Here is a 21,450-nt window from a genome sequence, read left to right on the forward strand (position 1 = left end):
AGAGCGCCTCTGACCCCATATTCCCAGAGCACCTCCTACAGAACGCTACAAGGTAGACGGTGGAATGCCTTTTTCAAGTCCACAAAACACATGTGGACTGGTTGGGTATGCTCCCATGAACCCTTGAGCACCCTGGTGAGGGTATAGAGCTGGTCCAGTGTACCACAGCCAGGATGAAAACTGCATTGTTCCTCTTGGATCCTAGGTTCACCCATCGAACTAAAATGTTTATGTTTTATTTAGCGCTGTCAAAATTAGTGCGTTAACGCATGCAATTAATTTTAAATAATTAACACGTTAAAAAAAATTAACGCAATTAACGCAGTTGCAGGGTTTTTTTTTACTTCCTGTTGTGGTGGACGTGTGTTCAACATGCAATAAATGTGGATAAGACCAAGCAAGCACTGTTTGAAGACATTGAAGTGATCATGCGTGTTGAATCTGAGGGGAGTCGCTCCAGTATGGAAGGCCGTTGGGGCCAAAACGTCTGCATCGCGTTGTATCTGTGTCAGGCCTGTTGAGGGGTGTCAGGGGTGGAGTGAGCGACGTATCTGAGTAGGGGCGAGAGGGATTTGCAATGTATTTAACGACCAGTTTGCAAGAAATTATCATACATTTGTGGGCATTTGGGAGTCTCTGTGCACTTGCGGGATACTCCTAGTCTTAGCAATGGATGAATGTAAAGGAGGATTAAGCAAAATTGTTTCTACTCTATAATTAATGTTCTCAACTCACAGCAATAAAACTTTACAATGAGTGCAACCGTTTGTATTCTATAGTTTATTATTATAATTTTTCATTTTCCATATCTGCAATTCCTGTATTTTAGCATTTTATTTGCACTCCACTTAGAATCCAACATGGAAATCAGTGTTTTCTTTATTGGCATTGATTTCTTTAAAATTTAAATGTCATTAACATGCCTGTGTTTTAATTTCTGTAATAAATATGGCTGTCAAGCCAGGATCTTGATGGTTTAATGTATGTTGTTTACATGAAGAAATCTGTGTTACAAGTTGAACAAAAAATCTATTAAACAATTATATTTTGAATTTTAATATTTTTGTCTTGCGTTTACATTAATTTTACATTTATATAGCCAAAATTACAAGTTTCAGTATTTTAAATGCAATAAATTTTTTTTAAAAGGTGCGATTAATTAGTTAATTTTTTTTTTTTTTATCGATAGACAGCACTAGTTTTATTTGTTTAGCTGCATGTCATAGTTTTTCCACTGTGAACATAAATATGTTTTAATGTAATACTGAAATATTAGGTTGAAGTCACGGGGGGTTTTCAGCTAATATTTTGAACAGAGTGACAAATGAGTGTTATTTCTGACGGATCAGGAAACACGTGTGTATCTGCACACAAAAACTGATCACTGATCCCAGAACAGCAGGACAAGCAGAAAACATTAGTGAACTCTCCAACATGGCAAACACAGGTGACTGAATAACACATCACATTTAGACCATCATGAGCACTTCAAAAAGAGATCTGACTGGAACAAACGCTTGTGTGTTTCCAGCATGGAGACTCAATCAACTTTAAAAAACAAAGTGACACTATAAAACACGCCAGAAGAGCAGCACCAACATGCAGCTAAACATCTCCTTTTGACTCCCACAGCAGAAACAAAGTGAACTCTGGCAGTATGCGAGCCTGAATAAATTAGTTAATATTTGGGTGAAGGACGCCTTTAAGAGGCTCAGGAGAAAGGGGATTATCCATCAGCGTTCCTGAGATGTTCTCAGCGCTGAGGTCGAGCTGTGCTTCCTGTTGACTTCTCTATCACTGCAGTCAGGAAGCTCATGATCAGACATCACGGAAAACAGTCCAAAACAAGCACAGACGGCACTAGTTCACATTTAAACACTGATCTGACATTAATTCTGCAGGTTCATTATCAGCTACATAGCTCTGCTACACGCCTTTAAAACACAGAATAAATGTGAATCTGAGATCTGGGGTGAAGATGGATTTTTTTTAATCCTGCTACTGCAAGATTCAGTCCCACTCCCGCAAAAATACATCTTATTTTCTCCTACTCCTGCCAGCAGTATTCAGGTTTTGTCCTGTTCCTGCCCACAAAGGCCCTCAGGTAAACATATACAGTTGAAATCAGAATTATGAGCCCTCCTGAATTATTACCCCCCTTCACCATAAGCCGAAGATAATTTGAACACAATCAAAAGATAATCAGTATATAACCAGAACATAAGCTGAAGACAACCAGAACATAACCAGAACATAATCAGAACATAACCTGAAGATAACCAGAAAATAACCTTAAGATAATCAGAGCATAACCTGAAGATAACCAGAACATAACCTGAAGATAACTAGAAAATAACCTGAAGATAATCAGAACATAACCTGAAGATAACCAGAACATAACCTGAACATAACCAGAACATAACCTGAAGATAACCAGAAAATAACCTGAAGATAACCAGAACAAAACCTGAAGATAATCAGAACATAATCAGAACATAACCTAAAGATAATAAGAACATAACCTGAACATAACCAGAACATAACCTGAAGATAACGTGAACATAACCTTAACATAAACAGAGCACAAGCTGAAGATAACCTAAACAAAATCAAAAGATAATCAGTCCATAGAACATAACCTGAAGATAACCTGTACATAATCAGAAGATAATCAGAACATAACCTGAACACAACCAGAACATGACGTGAACATAATTACAAGACAATCAGAACACAACCTTAACATAACCAGAGCATAAGCTGAAGATAACCTAAACACAACCAAAAGATAATCACAACATAACCAGAACACAACCAGAACATAAAATGAACATAATTAGAAGATAACCTAAACATAACCAAAAGATAATCAGTCCATAACCAGAACATAACCTGAAGATAACCTGTACATAAACAGAAGATAATCAGTCCATAACCAGAACATAACCTGAAGATAACCTGTACATAAACAGAAGACAATCAGAACACAACCTTAACATAACCAGAGCAAAAGCTGAAGATAACCTAAACACAACCAAAAGATAATCAGTACATAACCAGAACATAACCTAAACATAACCTGAAGATCACCTGTACATAACGTGAACATAATCAGAAGATAATCACAACATAACCAGAACACAACCAGAACATAAAATGAACATAATTAGAAGATAACCTAAACATAACCAGAGCATAAGCTGAAGGTAACTTAAACACAATCAAAAGTTAATCAGTACATAACCAGAACATAAGCTGATAACAACCAGAACATAACCTGAACATAATCAGAAGATAAACAATACATAAACAAAACCTAACCTGAAGGTAAACAGAGCACAATAACAAGATAACCAAAACATAACCTGAAGATAACCAGGACATAACCATACATAGCCTGAACTTACCCAGAACATAACCTGAATATAATGAGAAGATAACCAGAACATAATAAGAAGATAATCAGTACATGACCACAACACAAGCTAAATATAATCAGAACATAATCAAGTTCACTTGAACTTGAACATAATAACCTGAAAATACCCACAACATAACCTGAAGATAACCTGAACATAATCTACCCCAAAGTAGGTTAGCCGTGCAGTGTAAAATACTGTACCATAGCAAAAAGAGTAACTAAAGCAGAGCTACAGTACCTTCATGGCACCTAAAACCCATAATTAGCTAAAAACTAAACCAAAAATTAGCTGGTTAGCTATTCTGGCCTTATGGTACAGGCCTCTGCTGTCTGTTTATCCAGCCTCACACACTTTACATGTTTACTGGGATCAGACAAACCACATTAGAGCAGCCACAGCAGGACTCAGACTGAAGATTCAACACTCATTACTGCTTTATGAGTCTGCTGTTCACTACACGGACAAAACTACAGTCAATAAAAACCCCACAGTCAAAACAAGAACACATAAACCAAGGACACATGACTGTTGTGCTTCAAAACAAAGTAAAACTGCATTTTTTAAAAGCTCAAATGCTGAAAAATGCTAAATGTAAAGTTCAATATTTCAAATAAACAATGATAGTATTGGTTATTTTTATTTATTTTTTAAGGGATAATGTACTGTAATATAATGGTTGTTTTCACAAAATAAAGCCCAGCAGGTTCATTAGGAGCTGTTGACTTTATTTTGTGAAATCAACTGGCTGGATGTACTTTATCCTGCTAATGAACTAATACACAACATTGATGTGATCTGTAATAATTTACTCAGAAAAAACGGTTTATTTAAAATAATAATAATAATAATAATAATAATAATGGTGATATTAATAATAATATTATATTAATATAATAAGATTATTATTAATACTATAATTACTGTTAATATTCAGCCTCATTTATTGTTATTATTATTATTATTATTTTTATATATGTAATAATAATAATTATTATAATCAGATAATAACACTAATTAAAGTGAATAATAACACTAATTAAAGTATTAATAATAATCTTATTATATTAATATAATATTATTATTAATATCACCATTACTATTATTATTATTATTATTATTATCATTATTATTATTGTTATTATTATTATTATTATTAATAATAACAAAAACATATGAAATAATAAATTATATTAATAATTATAATAATATTTATAATAATAAATGAGACTGAATAATAACATTAATTATAGTATTAATAAAAATCTTATTATATTAATATATTATTATTACCATTATTGTAATAATATATGTAATAATAATAAAAATAATAATAACAACATATTAATATAAAATTAATAATATTAATACTACTATTACTGTTATTATTATTCAGTCTCATTTAATAATAATAATAATAATAATATTAATTATTATTATTATTATTATTATTATTATTATATTGGATTTAATAATAATAATAATAATAATAATAATAATAATAATAATAATAATAATAATAATATTTTTATATTAATATTCTACTACTACTTATACTAATATTATTATTATTTGTGTCTCTACGTTATAAAAATATTTCCCTGAGAATGTGTTTTAATCTTCGGCAACATCAAATGCTTTTCTAAACCAAACACAAGTTTAAAGGGAATGTTCTGGGTTATTTACAGCTTGAAGTTTATGCACAGAATGCATGACATGTTTACACTGACCACAGAAAATAATTCAAATGGAAGAAAGTCATGTAATGATCCATAAAGCACTGTTCACATGAGCATGTTTACATCTGTCTGTCTGCACAAAACAAATGAGATGCTGTGAGCTTCCTGATGATCACATGAACTTCACACGAAAACAATTTCAGCTTCAATAATATTATGCTTTTTTCAGTGAGAATGTATAAATATTTAAGTACTAAAGCACTGTCAATAAAGATCATTTGTAAAATGCAAATAAAAATAATTTCAGCAAGGAAACGGCTTGCACCACTAGTGGGTTGTGAGGGCCCCCTAGTGGCAGCGGGTTCCAAAGCAGCTATGGAACATGCAAACTCCACACAGAAATGCCAACTGGCCCAGCCGGCCCATCTATCATTCACAAAAATTGAGCAGCACAAACACTATTCATCTTAAATACTGCTATCAAAGCCTAACAGATTCCTAACAGATCAGAGCGAGTCCTCTGGCGACAGCAAGAAACAAGAAAAAGGGACAGCAGAAGAATGAAGATCAAGAAGTAGATGCTGATTGGTCAGTTGTGAAGCTCCACCTACCCGTTTTGCTGTTCCCCTTTGCTCTCCATTAGGCCACGCCTCTGGCCCATAGCAACCTCACATGCGTTCTGATTGGAGTACAGGTTTATGGGCGTGTTATAAACAGACGAATGAGGCGTGGCTGAGGCTGGGGGTGGAGCCGGAGCTGTCACTCTTGCAGGGGAGGAGGAGCCGGAAGATGATGCGGAGGAGGAGTTGGCGAATGGGGAGCGGCCGGATGATGGTTTGGGGGCGGAGTTAGAGGCAGGGCTAGATATGGAATTAGGGGAGGGCTGTGAGCGCTGGGCGGAGCCAGCAAGAGGGAATGGAGGCTGCGGCGGCTGCTGGGAGGGAGCAGCAGGAGTGAAAGCAGAAGAGGCTGATGGGATGGAGGCTTTGGGTGCAGCGGGGGATGGACTGACAGATCGGACAGTGTTTGTGGCCCCGCCGAAGGGACGAGCCGTCTTATTATAGGCAGGGGTCAGACCGACAGGGCTGCTGGCGGACGCAGGGGTTTGGCTGATAGGAACCGGCTTTATGATCTCCAGCGGCTCCTCCTGATGAAACACATGCAAAACACATGCTCACGACACAGCACACACACATGCAGGAGTCACCGGCCCTCACTACACATCACAAACACACTGATAACATCCCTACAACACTTTCAAGCACTAGAAAAATGTCATTAATAATCTGAACTGTTGATTTAAGAGGGATAGTTCACCCAAAACCCTCATTTTTGGGTGAACTATACCAGTGTTTCTCAACCACGTTCCTGGAGGACCACCAGCTCTACACATTTCCACGTCTCCTCAACCAAACACGTCTGATTTAGATCATCAGCTCATTAGCAGACACTGAAATACCTGTAATGGGAGTGACTGACAAGGGAGACATCCAAAACATGCAGTGTTGGTGGTCCTCCAGGAACGTGGTTGAGAAACACTGAACTAAACCTTTAATAACAGTGCAAACTTTACAATTAAAATCGCTTCAAATTCAGTCCTACATTTTTATTTTTGTTTGAGAACTGACTGTAATGAGGGAACCAGAGTAACCCACAGATCAGCAGATCATGCTTTTTAAACACACTCCACACACACACACACACACAAACACACACACACACACACAAACACAAATACACTGCATGTGTGTCCTAACCAGGCCCGATTCAGAGCTTTGAAGATCAGCAGCTGCTACGTGTGATTGCTTGCCTATAAGCTGCCTTGTTTATACTCTGCCACTCACAACTGGAAGCCCCGCCCACAGAGAATTCTCATTGGTCCAAATTATCTTCTTTATCAATGTATTTTGATGACTTACAAATACTGAAAGTTTTTTTTTTTAATAAAAGTGTTTGGCTAAAGAGAAATAAATAAATGGAAAAAAAGTAAAAAAGAAAAAAGAAGTTAATAAAAGTAAAATAAAATTAACTAATAGAATTAAATAATAACATTTTAAAAATATATATTTTTTAAAACATGAATAACAATTTAGTTTTTAAAAAAAACAATTAAAATAAAAAGTAATTTAATTTAAAAATGTAGTTTAGTAAAACTATAAATTAAATAAATACAATACATTTTTTATATAAAACATTTCTTTTGGATAAAAGTGTTTGGCTAAAGATTAATAAATAAGTGAAAATGAAAAAAACAAAAGTAAAACCAAAAGAAAGTACAATAAAAAAATGCAATAAATTAATTAATAAAATAAAATTAATTACAAAATAAATTATTATTTATTATTGTTTTAAATATGAATAACAATTAAAATAAAATGTTATTTATTTAAAAAATATATTTAAATAAATACAAAATAACCAAATAAAACAAAATAAAATTCAGATTTGTGGATTATTAAAAGTACAAATGTATAGTTCAACAGTTGCCTGATCCTAGAAATGCTGGTTAAGACACACACTGCACACAAAAATGATGTTTTTTGATAGGGACGTACCTTTGGTGTCTCCACTTTAATGACACTGGAAGGTCTGCAAAGACAAAAGAAACATTGATTGTAAGACTTCACAAACACAATGATCTGCTGAAGAAATAAAAGTCAATATGTAAATAAAATCACACACATTTGAAGTATAGATCAGTTTACAGTATATGTGTGTGTGTGTGTGTGTGTGTGTGTGTGTGTGTGTGTGTGTGTGTGTGTGTGTGTGTGTGTGTGTGTGTGTGTGTCATATCAGGACAAACATTTTTTCAAGAATTTTCAGAAATTAAAGGATGTTAGTATGCTTTACATGTATTAAAATGATTAAATTACTTTTATTTATTACGTATAATGATACTGAAATAATCAACTACTACATTTAGTGTAAGATACATTTGTTTCCCATCACTCTGAGCCAGTCTGAACTCTGACAGAGTCAACAAAACTCCAGTAAAGATCATCAGGGTTTCTGTATGAAGACGTTTTTCCTTCTGGAGAGCCGCAGAATATTCTCGTTCATCATCCATTCTCATCACAGCGTCTAGACGGCTTCATTAATCAACATCACATTCCTCTGAAATGACCTCCGTCCTTGTGCTGGCGACACACAGGCCACAGTTCCTCCACATATCTGCCATATTTAGCCATGGGCTGGTAAAATATTCTGACGGTATGATAACCAATTAATAGATTAAAATATCAGGGTTTAATTGAGATTACTGATCTTGAATATGCTCTTTATAGGTGTCTGGGTAAAAAAAACAACATCTTTTCCCGCATTGAACACAATATATTCATATACATTTAAAATATTTTGAGGCAGTAAACATGTTGGGCTTCATAATTAAAATAAATCACTGACTTCTGATGAAACCATGACTTCTCCAAACAGCAGGAAACCTTGAAACTGGTGATCATCTCATGCCTAGCCATATTAGGAAGACTGAGTGCTTTCTGCAAGGGTTAAAGGTGGAAACGCAATGAAAACAGTGGCGGACGGAAGTTACGGATTCTCACACAAAGAGCAATGATCAACACTCGAGGGACGAACATGAACAATGAACACAGCAGAGAGGAAGCAGACGGTGTGGAAACGGCTCGGGTCAGACTGCTGATTACATCTGAACACAATGATCAGGGTCCATGGGTTCACTAACAATAATAGGGAAATTAAATACCAATAAAATACTGTAAAAATAATAATAATTAGAATGTAAAATTAAATTAAAGTAAAAAATTGTAAATAATAAATAATAATAAATTAAAGTAAATACATTTGTTGGTTTATTTACCATGGACAATACACTTGACAGTGTTATGCAAAAACAATAATGTAAAATAATGTAAAAAAAACAAAAATAAAAACAATGTAAAAATATGATTAAAAAAATAATAACAATAATGGAAAAAATCAAATATAAATGTAAAAATAAATAAATAGATCAAACTGCTGATTACATCTGTGCACAATGATCACAATGATCGGCTCTGTGGGTTCACTGATAATGATGGGTTGCAACTGGAAGGGCATATGCTTATCAGTATAAATTGGCAGTTCATTCCGCTGTGGTGACCCCAGATTATTAAAGAGATTAAGCCGAAAAGAAAACAAATGAATATATAAAGTCATTGTTAATGGTTTTGTTATCATATTTTATTTATTTTTTATTTTTTCAGGTATAAAATGTTGGTTTTAGGGTCAGTCTAACAACGTAGCATGATAAAATATTAATATCATGTTTAATAAAAATGGAATGAAAATGTTAAGCTCTAATCAAAACTCAGCAGGAGGTCTGAATACAGGCTCACGAAACACACACACACACACACACACACACACACACACACACACACACACACACACACACACACACACACTAATGTCTCCTCCAGACAGTGAGGTCAGTAACTATGAGCAGGACCAGATCAGCGCTGCTGTTTTTCAGCTCATGAAGCTCTGATGTCAAGAACCTGTCTTTTCCCCCATCTTCTCAAGAAAATGACTTTTTATTCCACACAACCAACACACACCAATGACATTTCAAGAGATTGATTATCAGCTCCAGCGGGAACCTCTGAAAATAAAAACATCACATATAACAGGAAGACCTGAGATAAAGTGTTTGATGACACAGCAGAAACGCTGAAGAGGGTTTGGAGCTTACAGCAGCAGCATCAACACACTGACAGATCAGAGGAGAGAACAACTGAACAAATAAACAAACAACTAAATAAATAAACAAACAAACAAACTGAACAATTAAACTGATCAACTGAACAGCAGATCAATATAATAAATTAACCGAACATTTGAACAACTGAATAGCTGAACATCTGACGTGAAAAAATACATAATTGAACAACTGAACAGAACACATGAACAACTAAACACATGAACAACCGAATACTTGAACAACTGAATACCTGAGCACATGAGCACATAAACTCCTGAACACATGGACACCTGAACTGAACAATGAAAATCAGATCTGAACAACTGAACAACAGAACAACTGAATAATAGACCAATTAAATAACTAAACAGATGAAGTTTAACAACTGAATTATTGGACAATTAAACAATTGAACAAATGAACATCTGAACTGAAGAATGAACAAATGAAGAACTGAACAATTGAACAACTTAACATTTGAACAACTGAACAATTGAACTGAATATCTGAACACCTGAACAAATGATTGAACAATTGAACAACTGAACATCTGAACACTTGAACTGAAAATCTCAACACCTGAACGACTGATTGAACAACTGAACAATTGAACAACTGAACATCTGAACTGAACAACTGAACATCTGAACAATTGAACTAAAAAAATCTGAACACCTGAATTAATGATTGAACAACTGAACAATTGAACAACTGAACATCTGAACACTTGAACAATTGAACTGAAAAGCTCAACACCTGAACGACTGATTGAACAACTGAACAATTGAACAACTGAACATCTGAACTGAACAACTGAACATCTGAACAATTGAACTAAAAAAATCTGAACACCTGAACGAATGATTGAACAACTGAACAATTGAACAACTGAACATCTGAACACTTGAACAATTGAACTGAAAATCTCAACACCTGAACGACTGATTGAACAACTGAACAATTGAACAACTGAACATCTGAACTGAACAACTGAACAACTGAACATCTGAACAATTGAACAAAAAATCTGACCACCTGAACAACTGATTGAACAACTGAACAATTGAACAACAACATTTAAACTGAAGAATGAACAAATAAAGAATTGAACAATTGAACAACTCAACACACGAACACCTGAACAATTGAACAACTGAACACCTGAACAGTTGAACTGAAAATCTGAACACCTGAAAGACTGATTAAACAATTGAACAACTGAACATCTGAACTGAACAACTGAACACTTGAACAACTGAACACTTGAACAACTGAACACCTGAACAACTGAACTGAACGACTGATTGAACAATTGAAAAACTAAACAATTGAACAACTGAACATCTGAACTGAACAACTGAACAATTGAACAACTGAACACCTGAACAAATGAACTGAACGACTGATTGAACAATTGAAAAACTAAACAAATGAACAACTGAACATCTGAACTGAACAACTGAACACCTGAACAACTGAACACCTAAACAACAGATCAATAGAATAACTGAACTGAACAATGGAACAACTTAACAATTGAACACCTGAACAGAACATCTAAACACTTGAAAAACTGAACTGAACAATTTAACATCTGAACTGAATAAATGAACAACTGAACAAATGATCAACAGAACAACTGAACTGAACAGCTGAACTAAACACCTGAACAATTGAACATCTGAAGAGTCGAACAGCTGAATTGAACAAATAAAGAACAGATCTGAACAACTAAGCACTTGAACAACTGAACACCTGAATAATTGATTAATAGAACAACTGAACAACTGAACTGAACACTTAAGAAAAAAAAAGAGAAAGAAAGAAAGAAATTTAATTTGAAAATAAAATAGCCCAGGAGGACTGAGTTCATTTTACAAATGTGTGTGCACCTCTTTTGTAAAAATAAATAAATAAATAAATAAATAAATAAATAAAATAGCCTTAATTAAAATGTAATCTAATAAAATCCACAATAAAATAAACAAAAAGCAAAATTTTAATAAATATTAAAATAAATGTCAATAAAATGGCACTTGACATCTCTGAAAAATAAAAACTCTGCAGCTGATTTGACTAGAGGTCTACTAGAGAGACTTTCTGAAAGAAGTAAACAAAGAAATCAAGCATGCGCTGACAGAGCGAAAACAACAGCGCAGCAGCTGATCCGTGTGATGAAAACATCTCAACAGGGAGCCGAACACGGAAACATCCCATAAAACTTCACGTGAAGTTTCCAGAAAAACACACACACAAACATGTCATCTGTGTTTCTGCTCAGAGCTTTGAGCCGCTGCTGTTTGCAGAAGAGGAATAATCTGTGCTTTAGAGTTTAGGAGTCTCCTGACACTCTAAAAACACACTGAGACGCATAAAGAGATGGTGGTGCAGAAAGTGTGTGGTTTTTTTTATGTCATAATGCTGAAGCACACGGATCAGGTTTACACATTCAGCTGGAGGACAAACCATCCTGCCAGAACAGGAGGATTTCAGGGAAACCCAAACACTGCATTAAAACTGTTTATTAGGACAATGTATGTGTGTTGTAGCGAAATGAGAATGTAGTTCACATTTACGGAGTTTAATAAAATAAAATAAAATAAAATAAAATAAAATAAAATAAAATAAAATAAAATAAAATAAAATAAAATAAAATAAAATAAAATAAAATAAAATAAAATAAAATAAAATAAAATAAAATAAAATAAAAATTAAACTACATCAAATCAAAATACATCAATTAAATTAAATAAATCAAATTAAATTAAATTAATTAAATTAAATTAAATTAAATTAAATTTAAATAAAATCCAAATTTACTTTGAATTGTATTTCACAGAAGACAATAATAAAATGAATAAAAATATATAAAAAAAGTGGGACAGGAGCAGTTTAGGGCTAGAGATCACATAATAACATAATTAAAAAATGCTGGGAATTTCAGTGTGTAAAGGACAAGGCCGCAAGCCTAAGCTGTACAACCGTGATCACCGATCCCTCAGGCGGTGCTGCAGAACATTTCATAGGTAATATTATTTTTTTTTCTGTTTTTGTATGTTCTGAACTCTTGTGCTAATCAGGTCACGTTATTGATGATAACAGTCACTTACTGCATTCACCATACGGCAAAGCAGCTCCAACTCGCACTAAACACTCAGCTTATGCTGAAGAAAATCAGCAAACAATGCAAAAGAAATATGACAACGAGATGCTGCGCTGCCAGAAACTTGTATTATTGTCGGCTAACGTTAGTAAAAGAGTCGTTCGGGGGATTCATTCACAAAGGAATCGCTCCCTCCGTCAGTATGAGCAGTGAAAGCAGGAGAGGAGCTGTGTTTCAGGACATGATTAGATCAGGGAGGGTGAATAGTACATTTCTGTACACACAAACACAAGCTTTTAGTCAGGAATGCCCGTGCGGTCACTGATCCATCAATGTAGAAAAGTGATGCAAAATCATAAGTTTTCGTAATTAGAAAAAAAAAATTACATACTAACATCCAGGAAAACTCCCGATCACAGATATGTGTGTATATGTGTATATCTCTGGCTTTGGATGGCCACAGTCCTCCACTGTACCTTGGTCGCGCATTCATTTCAAAGGAACGCTACCCTGTAGCAAGATGGCGGCGCTATTGACGCATTCCGTCCAATAGACAACAATAGGCCAGGCGACATCTAATGTATATATCGATGAGGAATGACAACATTACAAAGTGGTGAATGCTTTACTGTTCCAACTTTGTTATAATGTGTTGCAGGAACCAAATTTGGATTACGTGTTTGAAAAAAATAAATAAATAAACAAGCAAACAAACACTAAAAATCATGAGGAACACAATAACTAATGTTTGTTGTATTGTCTAAATGAAATACAAGTCAATTAAATGTGGAAATCCCTACTTTCTTTTTCATTTACGCTTTCCATACGGTCCCAACTTTTTTCGTTTCTGGGGTTGTAGTTAGCACAACCCCAAACAGAATTAAAACTTTGTAAAAAGCATAATCAGACACCTTTAGGACTGCAATACACAGCTTTTGACTCAATTTTACCTGATTTACAGTCTGATCAAACTAAAACTAGTCTAGTCTGCATTACATAAAAAACAGACTGTACACTCAACAGCTCAAAGTACATCTTTCAGAAACTGTGTATTAAGCAGCGAGTAGTTGTGGGTGGTTTGGGATCTCCGAGTAAACGCTGCTCTTCTTAATGCGATGTTATCTCAACAGTAAAGCTGAAGTGCTGTTTGATGGCCTTTGCAGATTCACTGACAAACGCTCTGAAAGACTTTAATGGGAGATTCCAGAGCTCGTGCGCAATCGCTCTCGGCTAAATGTGCTTTCAGAGGCTCGTAACTCCAGAACATATGACCGTCCTCACACTGATCCCAGACCAGCTTCAGTTCACAACTAAACTAAATAAATGATTGAACAACATAAGAGCTCAGTAAAGGAGGATATAACTCTTTAAAGTCACTAGTTTGTCAGTTGGTGTTTCTGTGTGGAGTTTGCATGTTCTCCCAGTGTTGGTGTGGGTTTCCTCTGGGTGCTCCGGTTTCCCACACAGTCCAAACACATGCGCTATAGGGGGATTGATCAACTACATTGGCTGTAGTGTATGAGTGTGTGTATGGGTGTTGCAGATGGAAGGGCATCCACTGTGTTAAGCATATGCTGGATATGTTGGCGGTTCATTCCACAGTGGTGACCCCAGATTAATAAGAGACGAAGCCAAAGGAAACTGAATGAATTAGATTAGTGATGTCCATGTAAACACAGTCACTGTCTAATAACTGTGCTGATAGATGAGCAACAGTGGCGATGAAGACGGAGCAGAAAAACAGGCTGACACACACACACACACACACACACATCTTGACTGCATTATAGAGTGTGTGTGTCCCAGGACAGAGAGAGAGAGGCCTCCCGGAGGGACAGAGGCGGCCAAAAGCTGCGTGAACAAACACATGCACCGCTCTGGAGACTCATATTCACACAATGCCTGATCAGATGTGCACACGCAGGAGCTGCACTGTCAATGAGAGATCAGCAGAGCAAACACACACACACACACACACTGCTGCTGCTTCACTGATCTGATCGAGTCTCTTACACCAGATTATTCCATTAAAGACACATTAAAACACTTCTGCAATCTAACATAGCTGTTTTCTGTTAGTGCTGCACAATATACTCTGATGTAATCGCTATCGTTATAATTGCATGTGCACTAAACACAGCGCAGACAAGTGTGATACATTACATTTATTAATACAGTGTGTGTGTACAGTAAGAGTACAGTGTGTGTGTGTGTCACCTCATGAGTGAGAGGTTGAGGTTCCCGCTGCAGGCTTTGATCTTGTTCTGGGCCTCCAGGTGTGTCATTCCCTCAGTGTGGATGCCGTCGATGGACAGAACCACATCACCAACACTGATCTTGGCTTTAGCCGCCTTTCCTCCATCTGTCAACTACACAACACACAAACACACACACAGCATTATAAATGTGGAAAACCGTGATTGGGTGGAGCGTGAGGGCACTATGATAGGTTAGCACCATACAGTTGAGTGGGTGGAGTCTACTAGATTTCCGAGTCTCAAGATTTTAGTCTTCCCTGTAAATTTTTGAACATTGAGTAGGGGGCGGGGCTTTATTTCTGCATGATACTACATTTTCCAACTGTAACAGAATATTGAGTAGGGGGCGGGGCTTTATTTCTGCATGATACTACATTTTCCAACAGTAACAGAATATTCAGTTGGGGCGGGGCTTTATTTCTGCATGATGCTACATTTTCCAACTGTAACAGAATATTGAGTAGGGGGCGGGGCTTTATTTCTGCATGATGCTACATTTTTCAACAGTAACAGAATATTCAGTTGGGGGCGGGGCTTTATTTCTGCATGATGCTACATTTTCCAACTGTAACAGAATATTGAGTAGGGGGCGGGGCTTTATTTCTGCATGATGCTACATTTTTCAACAGTAACAGAATATTCAGTTGGGGGCGGGGCTTTATTTCTGCATGATGCTACATTTTCCAACTGTAACAGAATATTGAGTAGGGGGCGAGGCTTTATTTCTGCATGATGCTACATTTTTCAACAGTAACAGAATATTCAGTTGGGGGCGGGGCTTTATTTCTGCATGATGCTACATTTTCCAACTGTAACAGAATATTGAGTAGGGGGCGGGGCTTTATTTCTGCATGATGCTACATTTTCCAACTGTAACAGAATATTGAGTAGGGGTGGGGCTTTATTTCTGCATGATACATTTTCTAACCATAAATGAATATTGAGTAGGGGGCGGGGCTTTATTTATGCATGAGGCTACATTTTCCAACTGTAAAAGAATATTAAGTAGGGGGCGGGGCTTTATTTCTGCATGATGCTACATTTTATAACCATAAATGAATATTGAGTAGGGGGCGGGGCTTTATTTCTGCATAATACATTTTCTAACCATAAATGAATATTGAGTAGAGGGTAGGGCTTTATTTCTGCACGATACTACATTTTCCAACTGTAACAGAATATTGAGTAGGGGGCGGGGCTTTATTTCTGCACGATACTACATTTTCCAACTGTAACAGAATATTGAGTAGGGGGCGGGGTTTTATTTCTGCATGATACAATTTTCAATATATATATATATATATATATATGAAATATATAACAAACAAACTAAAATCTTAGGATGATCTGGAAAAATTAAACAGCGAGATATGAAATGGTTAAACTGAAAACTCACAGCACTCTTTCTCCTTTTTAAGCCAAGGACATCTATAAACTGATCTGAAGACTAATGATGAGCGATAGTGTTTTAAACACCCATCTGTGTTCACACACACACACACAATAACACACACACACAACCAGAGACATCTGCGTCATCTGGGAAACCTTCACCTGCACACTCATAAAACTGATCTGAGGTCAGGGTGCATACTGGACACGTCACCGTAGACTACACACACGCACACACATCAAACTAATCATGCATCCAGCAGGACTGGTACTCAGTGAAGTGTGTGTGTGAACAGGTAGATCTGATTTTCAGGTGTGTGTGAGGCGTTACTCAGCCATGCGTGAGAAACATCAGTCACTCATCACTTCACCTCACTGCACATCTGCTGAGCAACACACACAAGTGATGCACAAACACACCTCCTGAGAGAAACCATCACACAGCACAGCTAAAACAACACACACTCGCCCACAGACACACTCATGCGCACATACAAACTCGCACATTCAATCAAACAAACAAACACATGCACATGTTGACTTTCCTTAAAATGAGTGAGCTGATCTGTTGCTTTTAAAATTATTAAGTGACTTGAAATCAATGAATCATTTTAAAAGCAACAGGTTTACTCACTTATTTTAAGTAAAGGCAACTAATCTTTGTTTACAGTGCACTGATTCACAGCAAATAAGCATGATAAACTCTGACCTAAATCTGATTAGAAAGCAAACGAGTCAGATAACCTTTGTTGTGTATAAAACGAAGCTTTGACCGGCCCTCATCACATGTGTTTGGCAGATGAGCATCTCTAGAAAGCCAAGCAGATGAGATTCACCCTCTTCCTATTGGCAGACGCTGAACACCGCAGAACGGTGCTGGTGTGTGTGTGTGTGTGGTGTCGGGCTGTAAACACTAATGATCGGTTGCTCAGCTTCTCCGGTCGCTCGGTTCTCCTTTTATAGCCGTCTGAGGGCATCGTGGGCCACATCACATGCTTATCACAGAAACCAGGCCACACAGACCAGCACAACACAGCAGAGACATTCTCATGACGCAAACCTTCATCTGATGCTTCATTTAAGATTACCCTGTTCCCAACCTACTGTAACACTGAGCAACCAGAATTAAAACACTACTAGAACAGACATGGCAGACCGTTCTCATTTAAAAGATCATATTATGTACAGTTAGCGTCAGAATTATGAGCCCGCATGTATATAACTGAGGGTGCGGCGGGTGAGGGTATTGTTGTGGACGCCGCCCTCTCTATTCTACCACACTAGACGTGGATATAACTGAGGGTGCGGGTGGTGAGGGTAGTGTCGCGGACGCCGCCTTCTCTATTCTGCCACACTAGACGCGGATATAACTGAGGGTGCGGTGGGTGAGGGTAGTGTCGCGGACGCTGCCCTCTCTATTCTACCACACTAGACGCGGATATAACTGAGGGTGCGGGTGGTGAGGGTAGTGTCTGGGACACCGCCTTCTCTATTCTGCCACACTAGACGCGGATATAACTGAGGGTGCGGTGGGTGAGGGTAGTGTCTAGGACGCTGCCCTCTCTATTCTACCACACTAGACGTGGATATAACTGAGGGTGCGGTGGGTGAGGGTAGTATCTGGGACGCCGCCTTCTCTATTCAACCACACTAGACGTGGATATAACTGAGGGTGCGGGTGGTGAGGGTAGTGTCAGGGACGCCGCCCTCTCTATTCTGCCACCCTAGACGCGGATATAACTGAGGGTGCGGGTGGTGAGGGTAGTGTCGGGGATGCCGCCCTCTCTATTCTTCTGTTCTGCTGCCCTAGACGCGGATATAACTGAGGGTGCGGTGGGTGAGGGTATTGTCGCGGACGCCGCCTTCTCTATTCTGCCACACTAGATGCGAATATAACTGAGGGTGCGGTGGGTGAGGGTAGTGTCTGGGACGCTGCCCTCTCTATTCTACCACACTAGACGCGGATATAACTGAGGGTGCGGGTGGTGAGGGTAGTGTCAGTCCAACATCTACATTAGCAGGAGGATGAAGATGACTCCAGGGTGGACATTTCAGCAAGACAATGATCCAAAACACAGCCAAGGAGACTCAGATGATTTCAGAGAAAGAAAATCAAGCTGTAGAATGGCCCAGCCAATCACCTGACCTGAATCCAATAGAGAATACAGAATAAAGCTCAGATTTGATAGACGAGATTAACAGATGCAGCAAGACTTTGACACTCTGTTGAAGTCTGGGAGAAACTCACACCAGGGCAATGCATGTGACTTCCTTCTCCACATGAGATGCATCTATAAAATCTGCTTTAATTCCATGTTAACAGCTCCTTTAGGAATATTGTTCCCAGGAAAAAAAACATGACGTGTTGAACACTTATTTCTCACAACTGTAAATAAGCAACATATCCAACACAATCCAGTGGTTTTCAGATACTCTAATTAAAAGATCATACAGATTATGCCTCTAATCTAACCTGAAGGCACAATTGAGGGATATAATGAGAGAGACGTGAGCACAGCCAGAGGAAAACACCAGCCATGTGAAGAATTATAAGTGTGGTGGATCCCAATAATGACAGAGAAGCCCTTCGGAGTCATTGATGAAGAACGAAAAGGGCCACATGTTGACGTGAGCTATGCTAAACCAGACTAAATGAGACATTAGTTTGGGTTCAGGCGTGGACGGCAGCCAAACGCCTCCATGTGCAGCTCTCCAATTAGCCACAGAATTAAATTAAGGTGAAATTCGCCATAAAGACGTCTGATGATGAACCCACGGATGATCATTATGCGCTCTCCGTGCACCATATGTCAAAACGTCATCTGTAAATCTGCCAGTGTGTACGAAAGGCTGTTGTCAAAACAAGGCCGGAGGGAAGTTTCCATGCCTCTTGTGTACACTGTATATATTCATATTAAAAATTGATCAGCTATACAAGCTTTTAAATGTGAGAATTCATCCAAATCATCAGGTTGAGAGGTGATATAGAGTTGTATCATCAAACTAACAGTGGAAACTAACAGAAGAGGTTGATTTATTATCCCTCCTGTATTGTTCCCCCATTTTCCAACAGAAAGACGCATTTCTAATCATAATAGTTTTAATAACTCATTTCATAACTGAGTTATTTTCTCTTTGTCATGATGACAGCAGATAATATTAGACTAGATATTCTTCAAAACACTAGTATTCATCTTAAAGTGACATGTAAAGGCTTCACTAGGGTAATTAGGCAAGTCATTGTATAACAGTGGTTTGTTCTGGAGACAATCCAAAACTAATATTGCTTAATATTACTAATATTGACCTTAAAATGGGTTTAAAACAATTAAAAACTGCTTTCATTCTAGTCGAAATAAAACAAGTAAGAGTTTCTAAAGAAGAAAAAATATTATAGGAAATACTGTGAACAATTCCTAAATCTGTTCAACATCATTTGGGAAATATTTAAAGAAAAAAATAAAAAAATATAGGGCCCTTTCATACACAAAGGGCAATAAGGCTCAAGGCGTGTTTGGCGTGATTTATTGCTATTTTCAGACCAGCGCAACTGTAATTTTCATGTTTTGCACCATGTGGTTTAAATAGCATGGCGAGGCAGAAGGACGCTGGGTCGCTGGTTCGAACCTCGGCTCAATTGGTGTTTCTGTGTGGAGTTTGCATGTTCCTCCGGGTGCTCCGGTTTCCCCCACAGTCCAAAGAATGCGAATGTCTACCCAACAGGTGAATTGGGTAGGCTAAATTGTCCGTAGTGTATGAGTGTGTGTGTGTGGATGTTTCCCAGAGATGGGTTGCAGCTGGAAGTGCATCCGCTGCGTAAAAACTTGCTGAATAAGTTGGCAGTTTGTTCCGCTGTGGCAACCCCAGATTAATAAAGGGACTAAGCCGACAAGAATGAATGAATGAATGGTTTAAATAGCAAATCCATGTGCACCACTTTATGAACTCATGGGTGTGCTGGTCTATAAAGCAGGTGTGATAAGGCGCATTGTTGGCGCATCGCTATTTTGAAAAACTTAAATAGACACACCATTGACCATTTAAAGTCCAGTGCAGAGCGTGTTAGTTATGCGCCTATGCAGGTCTAAACACTTACACATTGCTGAACACACACAGGATGATCAGCAACACACACATATCTTTACAGATGAAACCAATTAAAGGATTAAAATGATCCAAAAATGATTTTCTTCAACATCAATATAAACACACTGCCTCCATGCCTTCTTCAACTTGGGAGGCTTTCTCAGTTTATTCATGACAATCTGCATCAGTAAAATGTTATTATTATTAGCAGTATTATTTATTATCTGCATATTTATATTTGCTTCAGTTAAAACTAGTTTAGATAAGTCCAGCTGTGGGGTTTTGGAGACGTCTGCATCAGCATATGGGGCATAAGAACAGAACATGTGTTTGGAGATATCTCAGTTTTCTGACCACACTTTGTTATTATTGTTCATTTATTCCTTTTCTGAAGATTAAAACTAAATTTAGAAATAGTTTTGAATTAAATTAAATTAAATATGTGGGCTAATGGATGTGTTCAGTGAAGTGAGTTCCACTAAAGTAAAGGAGTAAAGTAAAGGAGTAAAGTAAAGAGGCTGAATGGAGGAGGCTCGTTCTTTATCCTCGTGCTGCAGATGCTCTGTTTAACTATTTTCTTACTAGTGAATTGTTCAGTTTTAACACTTACAAAGTCCACCATGTCCATAGCAAATGCACCATGGCATGACGCAAGTGACTCCTAAAGGGAATGAGAGACGAGACTCTGATTGGTTTAATGCATGTTATGCCCAAAACACACCCAGAACTCATTAAGAGAATAAGCACAGCCCTGTTAGACCATGAGCTGGACGCAGAGCGTATTTATCCATCCTTAAAA

At 37.3% G+C, this 21,450-nt stretch overlaps 1 protein-coding gene across 6 annotated transcripts in view; it reads right to left on the reverse strand.

Annotated features, from left to right (window-relative positions):
* pdlim5b (PDZ and LIM domain 5b) overlaps positions 1-21,450 on the reverse strand; it is a 90,285-nt gene that overhangs the window by 24,718 nt on the left and 44,117 nt on the right. For 3 of the 6 annotated variants that reach the window (XR_015500271.1, NM_200196.1, XM_087269005.1), the window contains 3 exon segments: positions 15,133-15,284; positions 7,654-7,687; positions 5,710-6,245 (listed from right to left, as the gene is read on the reverse strand). Coding sequence is in view for 5 of the 6 variants with exons in the window: in NM_200196.1 (NP_956490.1) it covers positions 5,710-6,245; positions 7,654-7,687; positions 15,133-15,284 (722 nt within the window). In the remaining variant the exon portion in view is untranslated. 6 annotated transcript variants of the gene reach the window in all.

This window comes from Danio rerio, chromosome 10 (genome assembly GCF_052040795.2).
Source record: "Danio rerio strain M-AB ecotype USA chromosome 10, GRCz13ab, whole genome shotgun sequence".
NCBI classification, from domain to species: Eukaryota; Metazoa; Chordata; class Actinopteri; order Cypriniformes; family Danionidae; genus Danio; species Danio rerio.